Raw genomic sequence first — 8,636 nt, 5'->3', positions numbered from 1 at the left:
AAGTCCCAACTTCAAATTTATGTCAATTTTTGGAAATAGATAATATATATATATATATATATATATATATATATATATATATATATATATATCTATATCTATATATATATATATATATATATATATATATATATATATAAACAATTGTAATATCTTAAGAGTACTGGAATTTGCTCAATAATGCCTTGTTATAACAGATTTCATTATCTTCCATAATGTTATTGTGTATTGTCAATAAGGCAGTTTTCAAGTTCTTTTTCTTTCATGTAAATCAGCATTTCTCATTAGTTATGTGAAAATTTTATTAAGATGAGTTATTCCACAGAAAAGAAAGCTGGACATATTTAAAAAATGTCCAAAAACATTCATCAAAGTAAATACAGAGTAGGCATACCACTGATGAATGAACTATTCTCAAAGCAAATGTAGCCAGAATTTCTTTATATATTACAAGTCATTCTTTCAAGTGAAAAACATTAAGGCATGCTGGCCCTTGAAATGAGAAGACCTACATGAAACATGAAAATGGCATTTTGACGTTTAGAGCTCATTCGAAGCACTAACAAATACAATTACTGTGCTACACAAAAACAAAACTTTGATTCACATACATGATCACTTAAAGCAAAACACATTTGAGAAATAAATATGAATAGACTTTTATAGGTAAACATTTAACAGTAAAACTTTCTTTACTGCAATGGGGTTTATTCGAGACCTTATAAAATGGTAATCAAGCCATTAGTTTATGAAGTATAAATATAAAATCTGACCTGAAATTAATGTACAAACTCTCCAAGTTTTTTGGCAACAAAGTAACTCATGATGCTACACAGATTTAGGCTGAGTGGTTTAACTGTATTGACACTATAGTCATGAACGGTTACAGACTATATTAAAATCATAAAATATATTTATAAGGAATATCCTTAAATTCAGAAGTTATTTACAGTTTATCTCATAGTATATGAGATTAAATCATGCTGTACAACTGTAAATGAACAAGGCTTGTTCATCTTTAAAACATCAGTAAAAATACTGTTCTGCTCTGATCCCTATTAAGAAATTCCTACAAGAGATTCCAGAAGATTGACTCCCGAGTCCTCAATTTGAGCAGGACTGGGACAACGGGGGAACTGGAGGTGTGAGATGTAGTCCATGTGACTGTACACTTTAAACTGATTGTGGCTTGGACCATACTCAAGAAAAGTGTCAAAAAAGACCAGGTCAGAGTCTGAGGACAGACTGAGGTCCATGTAACAGTTTACGGTGTGATCCGGAGATGCAGAAGGTGTATTGGGGATGTCAAAGGTGTCGTTTACACATTCCATGGTGGCCTGATTAGCATTTTCATCCAGATACTCCAATTGAGATGTACTAGTGCTGCTTTCCTTTGTGGATGTGGCACCAGCAGCTTCTGTGGACAAATACGGACATCCCTCTCCATCAGAATCAGAAAAACTGAGAATGCGAGCGAGTCCTGTGTCATCCACGTTTAGCGTGGGTCGCTCAGAGGAAGGCTTTCCATCTGTCTCAGAGTCCAGACTCAGAGAAGAAGAGCAGGAGTTGTCAGTCATGTCACTGCTCCAGCTGTTGTCTCCCTGCCTGCTCAGGTGGAACGAGGAAGAGTCTTTTTCTACTGGAAATGTGATGACTCTGTTCCTCGCTATTGATTGTTGCTCAGTGGCGATCACTCTGTTGTCATTGAGCAGCCTCTTTTCCAGCTTCAGCTTCATGTGTGTGTGGATATAGTGGCTCCGTACACGACTAGAGTTAAACTCAACTCGGCCTGCAGGATTCCCACAGCATTCCTTTGAACATCCACAAGGAAAATTGGAGCGATCCATCTGTTAACAGATTACATTTATCAAAAAACAACCAATACGACAGCACAACTTCAATTCTCACAACTGCTCCAGTGTCTGTAGGAAAGAACCATCATGGATAAGATCTATTCAGTATCTCAATGAGACTAGTTGGAGATCAAATGAAGATTTTTTCTGTCTCCAAAAGATTTCATTATGAATTCAAATATTTTTTAATTTTTTTAAAGAAATGAACACCTTTATTCAGCAAGGATGCATTATAATGATCAAAAGTGATAGTAAAGACATTTTTAATGTTTATATAAAAGCTGATCTTTTGAATTTTCTATTCATCAAAGGATCTTGGAAAAAAGTATCATGGTTTCCACAAAAGTATTAAACTGTTTTCAAGATTGATAATAATAAGAAATGTTTCTTGAGCAGCAAATCAGCATATTAGAATGATTTCTGAAGGATCATGTGACACTGAAGACTGGAGTAATGATGCTGAAAATTCAGCTTTGATCACAGGAATAAATTACATTTTACAATATATTAAAATAGAAAACGGTTCATTTAGATTGTAATAATATTTCACAGCATTACTGTTTCGTTGTATTTTTGATCAAATAAATGCAGCCTTGGTGAGCATAAGAGACTTCTTTCAAAAATACTAACTTACTTAATCTTACTTTTGAACAGTAGTGTACTACTAAGACCAAATTATCTGAGCTATGCCATCCACATTCATAGCTCTCGACTTGTACTGTACGCCAAAAATTGTCTCATTTAGGTCTAATTTATATCTGAGACAAAGTTGATATCCAAATTAAATACAGTAGAGAACTCCATTAAATATTCTGAAAAATCCTGTGAGCAACAAAATATCCCCAAAAAAAATAATAATAATTAGGCACCATCATTAATGAAAAATATAAAATTAATTAATTAATTTATAATTACTTGGCACTTGATGCCAGCCTGGCTGCAGGCGCAGGTCTCCGGCTCGCAGAAGCCCTGGCAGTGGCATCCACAGTCTTCCCTCCATCGCCGCAGTTCCTGCAGCTGCCTCTTCTCCTCCCGGTCGATTCGCACAACTCCTGCTGCCCTCAATAACGCACGTCTGCGTTTGGAAGAATAAGGACGGAGGGATCCCATATCCTTGAGCTTTGCGCTACTGAGATCGTCATCTTCATCTGGGACATCATTCACTGTCAAGCTGGCTGCTTCTGTCACTGAGAGAGTCCCACTGCTGATCAGCTATAAAAAAAAAAAAAAAAAGTTCATGAGTTCACACTTAAATATAACTGGATAGATTAAATATTTGGCTCCCAGCTCAAAATTTTGGCCCAAACCCAGAGTACTCCCCCCATATCCCTGACTGGGATAGGAACAATTGAGAGTGAAGAGTTGGGGTGGTGGAGGGATGCTGGGAAAGAGGTAAGTCAATTATATATATATATATATATATATATATATACACACACACACACACACTACCAGTCAAACGTTTGGAAACATTACTACTTTTCATAATAAATACAGAAAAAACAATAATATTGTGAAATATTACAATTTAAAATTACAGTTTTCTATTTTAATATATTTTAAAATATAATTTATTTCTGTGATGCAAAGCTGAATTTTCAGCATCATTACTCCAGTCTTCAGTGTCACATGATCCTTCAGAAATCATTGTAATATGATGATTTATTATCAATGTTGGAAACAGTTGTGCTGCTTAATATTATTTTATAATATATTAATATATTTTATAATACTTTTTCAGGATTCTTTGATGAATAAAAACAAGAATATCAAAAAATATCAGCATTTATTTAAAATAGAAATCTTTTGTAACAATATACACTACCGTTCAAAAGTTTGGGGTCAGTAATTGTTTTTCTTTCTTTTTTTGAAAGAAAATAATACTTTTATTCAGCATGGATGTGTTAAATTGATAAAAAGTGATAGTAAAGATTTATATTGTTAGAAAAGATTTATATTTTGAATAAATGCTGTTCTTTTTAACATTTTATTCATCAATGAATCCTGAAAAAAGTATCACAGGTTCTAAAGAAATATTAAGCAACACAACTGTTTTCAACATTGATAATAACTGAATAGCAAATTAGCATATTAGAATGATTTCTGAAGGATCATGTGTCACTGAAGACTTGAGTAATGATGCTGAAAATTCAGCTTTGCATCACAGAAATAAATTATATTTTAAAGTATATTAAAATAGAAAACCGTAATTTTAAATTGTAATAATATTTCACAATATTTATTATGAAATAAATGCAGCCTTAATGAGCATAAGAGACTTTGTTGTATTATATATATATATATATATATATATATATATATATATATATATATATATATATATATATATATATATATATATATAAAAATACAAGCCTCCTCTCATGTTGATTGGTATATCATCTGAACATGCTCCTCCCGAACATTGTTAATAAAACATCATATATTGTTTTTGGATATTTGAAAAAAACCATCTCACCTTCTGTCTCAAGGCCTCCAGCCTCTCCTCTTGGAGCCGCTTGCGGAGTCTCTCCATTCGCAAACGCTCCTGCTCTTCCGCGTGCTCCGCCAGGGTGAACTTCTGAAGGGCAGCGTGCCGTCTAACCATGCCTAGTGTGCAGCCACCATGGCTGGGCACACTGCTGAACCCTTGACAGCGCTGGAAGAGGAACACTGTAACCAGGCCAAACCGAATACTGCCTTTGGATTGAGTATCTTTTGTCTTCTTCAGGATGGATGAAACTGAAAGTAAAAAAACAAAATGTGTTCATTATTTTATGCTAGCTGTGACTGTTGCAGTTGCCACTAGAGGGCAGCTGAGTCAGATCTGTCAACAAGTAAACTGAACTTACATTAATGAGACAATAAGGAAATAATAACAGTGATCTGATCATTTTACATATTCAGTTCTAAAAGGAACAATGTCTTTCTTCAAGAATGCAATGTTTAGAACATGTGCCATTCAGATCTAAGTGTTTATTTGCAATGCCAGTTTCACTCTCTGAATGAGGATAATGGGATGAGGTTGTGCGTCAGATGTGTTTGCACTGTAGTAGCTCTTGATAAATTAGCTTTATTTGCAGCACTTTACTTGCAGTTTTCACTGTAAATCAACAATGAAAAACACAGTGATCCAGGCATGTCCGGGCACACAGACAGACAACATAATCTCATAGTATTACCTGCAAAGGAAAACACTTACAGATAGGCGCTTTCCCAGTCAGGATGGTGTAACTGATTATGGCTTGATAATTGGTGTGCTTGGTTTGTGGGTTTAAAATGACTTAGGGTGACTGTGCACAACATCTTGTGATAAACAACTGTCTGTTTCTCTTCTTATCATGTGCGCTGCACAATAATGCTGTGGTCAGATAACAAGACACCTCCTTATGTGTGTTTAAACACACTGGAGGTGACAACTGTTGGTTTGCATCGTTTGAAAAAATGCACAGTTACTATGCGTGACTCACTTGGCATGTGATGGCTTGAAGAGAAAGAGCCAAAATGCCCAAAGTCCACACTATCAGTTTGGGGGCTGTCTTCATCAGAGTCCCATTCAGAGTGTGATGAGGGGGATGAGGAAGAGTAAACGGCATCCTCATCTGGGAAACCATATTTTCTCTTTAAACCCCCACGCTGTGATGTAGTCATGGCGATCTGTCAAATTATATAGGAGAAATTAAAGCATAATTTTACATATGTATCAATCATTTGAAAAGTAGATATTAGCAAATGGGTCAATGGAAAATGTTCATGATAACAACAAGGAAAAATCTAGTTTATGTGCCAAGTTCTTATAAATTTTTCCAGTTTCAAGGAAAAATTCAATTCATTGATTCTAAACAAAATAACATATATTACATCTTACAAACAAATAAATACATCTTTATTATTATTTTCAAAAAGTATATACATTTATTTTTCAGGGCAAAGAGTATTGTTTTACAAATATTAAAAATCATTAATTATGTAATAAGCTGTGATTTATTTATTTTTATTTAATTTTTTAATGATGGATTTCTTCATTATATAAGGACGGATACAGTTTGCCTACCTACAAAACATAAAAATGAATTTTAATTTAAACATGATCACCATAGAAGAAGTGTATTCAAGTCATTTTATGTATGAATTGCTTTTTAAAAGTGTTTTTCCATAAACAGGTCATAAAATAAGCCATCATGTCACTTTTTTTTTGTATATCAAGTCTGAAAATAGAATTTGTGGATGTTTGGTAACCATTAGCATACAAATCCTAACCAGCAGCAACTGGACACCTCTCTCTTGTTCAGGCCGGTTCCAAAGATTCACATCTTCACTCTTAACGAAAGCCTGTTTAACAGGTTTCTCAATACGACAAAAACTTGACTTGAACCACTACAACATCACAAGCGCAGCTTTCTCAGGCAAATGATCATTGTTTTTAATCATATTATGGAAAGAGTATGCAAACACATAAGTGTGCATTATGCAAGCAATGATAAGTCTGGAGGGAATCAATGGTTCCTTCTATCTCGCTCTGGAGTCATTAACATTCCTCAGATGTTTTGAGTACTTCAAGAACAAAATGTTAAGACATTCAGCTCAGCTGAACTGCATGACCAAATTTGTAAACTGATACTTGTTTTATTGTACAATCCCCCAAACATATGATAGCATTTGCCAATGTCAAAGCTTCTAAATGCATGCTGTGTGCAAAAAACAAAAGAGGAAACGTAACACAAATCGCACATTCTACTGAAGTTTAGCTGCTTGAGTGGGTGTGCGATGGAAAAAAAAGCACAGTCTAATGCATGCACACAGAGAACTCTGTGTACCTCGAATAACACTACCTCACACCGCACGACGGAGCAATCTGCATCACAGATCACCTGGTTCTTGTTCCAAGTGCATCCAGTCAAGCCCAACCCACACAAATGTCTCCTATGCCAAGAACACTATGTGCCCCTGTGCACACCGCCTGTATCCTGGACAACCTTAACTTTCTCTCACACCTCTTTCACACAGGTCTGGCTTTCTTTGGACAGTGTTATGCAAACACCTGCAATGTAATCCCAGATGCCACAAAGTCAACTATGTAAAAGGTTATAGCTGCATGAGATAAATGAAACTTTGTGTTGCACATAATTGTAAAAGTAGATTGTTGTACCATACAGTATGTGCGCAAGACTTTCATATGTAATTGTTGCATAGCAAATTACGCCTCTAAAGAAAGGCAGCATCAACTTGTGTGGTGACACATGATTAACTGCTTCCTCAAGCTGTGACAAAGTGATAGATCTCTTAAAACCAAGACCATTCATTTATTCTTTTGCGAACAGTATGTGGTGCGGGTGTGAATGTTTATGTAGTGTAGGGGTAAGACAGGAGGGCAGCTGATTACAAGAACATATTGGCCTAACACATACAATAAAGCCAAAGAGAATCTATCAATTCTTGGACTGCCAGTGTTAGCTATTTGGCCAGGCTACAACTATGCAAATGAACAAGCGAATGTTAGAATGTAAACAGAAGGAGGAGGTGGAGTTTGTAGACTGTGAAAGGGGAAAGTAGACAGCTGTCAGGTGGAAAAAATAGGTTACAGCAAACAAAAACAACCACACTTTTTCTCATCTTTACTGTGCAGCAAACTAAGAAGACTTAAAAGCATAATGTATTTGTAAAGCAGGACAAATACAAGTAAAGTGAGACCACTTCTGATGTTTCAGTGTCCTTCTATACTAGCATAATGTTGTTTTTTACTGGCTAATGGAGGAACATACACATAATGACAGATTATTAAGATAAAGTGTCCTACTTTACCTTTATTCACCCTAAAAACACCTTTAAGAATGCATCAAAAGTAGTCAAACCCACTCTTAACGTGTTTCTCTCAAGTCATACATGACTCCGTGACATGCAGGTGCATTTAGTCCTATTTTCTGTCAAAATCATTATCCTTCATATAATCCTCACCATGTTGCGCATAATTGCACTGTAGGCTATGTTATTCAAATATCATTGATATTCAAACATTTTATTCCATTTCTAATGTAGCTACAAAACAGCTCCGTTCCACTTTCGACATTTTATGCACAAAGTTAAGTAGAAAATTCAAAGTCTAAGCAGAGCGGCTGTTTAAATAGCAAGAGAGTTAATATATGCAACTTTTTTTTTTTTTCGCACACGAGCACTTTAATTCTGCAGCTGGTGAACTTCCGTTGCGGACTTTCTCGCGGTCATGCTTTATATTCAAGAACGTAAGTGACCGCAACAAACACAACAATAACAAATCATAACAATAAACTATACGGTCCACGGTGGTAGTTAGTGATTAAATCGCTTAGAAGACAAACTGTAGCTATTATTTTGTGTTTGCGTTTGATATATTGTTTCACGCGCTGCGAGAGATTCTTGAACAAAATCAAACACTCACCCAGTAACTGTGTATCTGTGTATCATGAGTGGAAGAGACGACCATACGATGCTTGAAAAGTTATCAAGATAGCAACCGACGTTCCCTTTCTTAGTCCTCGATAAACGTATACAGTGAGATCAGCTGTTGTTGAGTTTGTGTTCGTCAGTGGAAAACTCCCCCCACACTGCCTGACGTAAACAGTAATATGAGGACAAAAACAGCACTCATTACGCTCAGCGCGTGCACACAGACACACTCACTGACGGGCATGGGAACAGTCATTCTCGTCAGTTACGATGAAACTGGCAAAACAAACTTGTCAGTGACGAAGAACTACAGAAGCTGACGCCAAATCATTCTGCTGCCCACCACACGAGGATGTAGGC

General features: G+C 35.7%; 1 protein-coding gene across 1 annotated transcript; it reads right to left on the bottom strand.

The window, feature by feature from the left end:
- Window positions 1-286: 286 nt before the first annotated feature.
- Window positions 287-8,431, bottom strand: csrnp1a (cysteine-serine-rich nuclear protein 1a). Its single transcript, XM_067362528.1, has 5 exons — window positions 8,269-8,431; window positions 5,324-5,510; window positions 4,333-4,595; window positions 2,769-3,065; window positions 287-1,847 (listed from the first exon to the last, which is right to left on the bottom strand). Exons 1-5 carry the CDS (start codon window positions 8,311-8,313, stop codon window positions 1,059-1,061), a joined length of 1,581 nt encoding a protein of 526 aa, XP_067218629.1. The 5' UTR covers window positions 8,314-8,431; the 3' UTR covers window positions 287-1,058.
- Window positions 8,432-8,636: the final 205 nt, after the last annotated feature.

This window comes from Chanodichthys erythropterus, chromosome 16 (genome assembly GCF_024489055.1).
Source record: "Chanodichthys erythropterus isolate Z2021 chromosome 16, ASM2448905v1, whole genome shotgun sequence".
NCBI classification, from domain to species: Eukaryota; Metazoa; Chordata; class Actinopteri; order Cypriniformes; family Xenocyprididae; genus Chanodichthys; species Chanodichthys erythropterus.
This window is presented reverse-complemented; position numbering and strand designations above follow the sequence as displayed.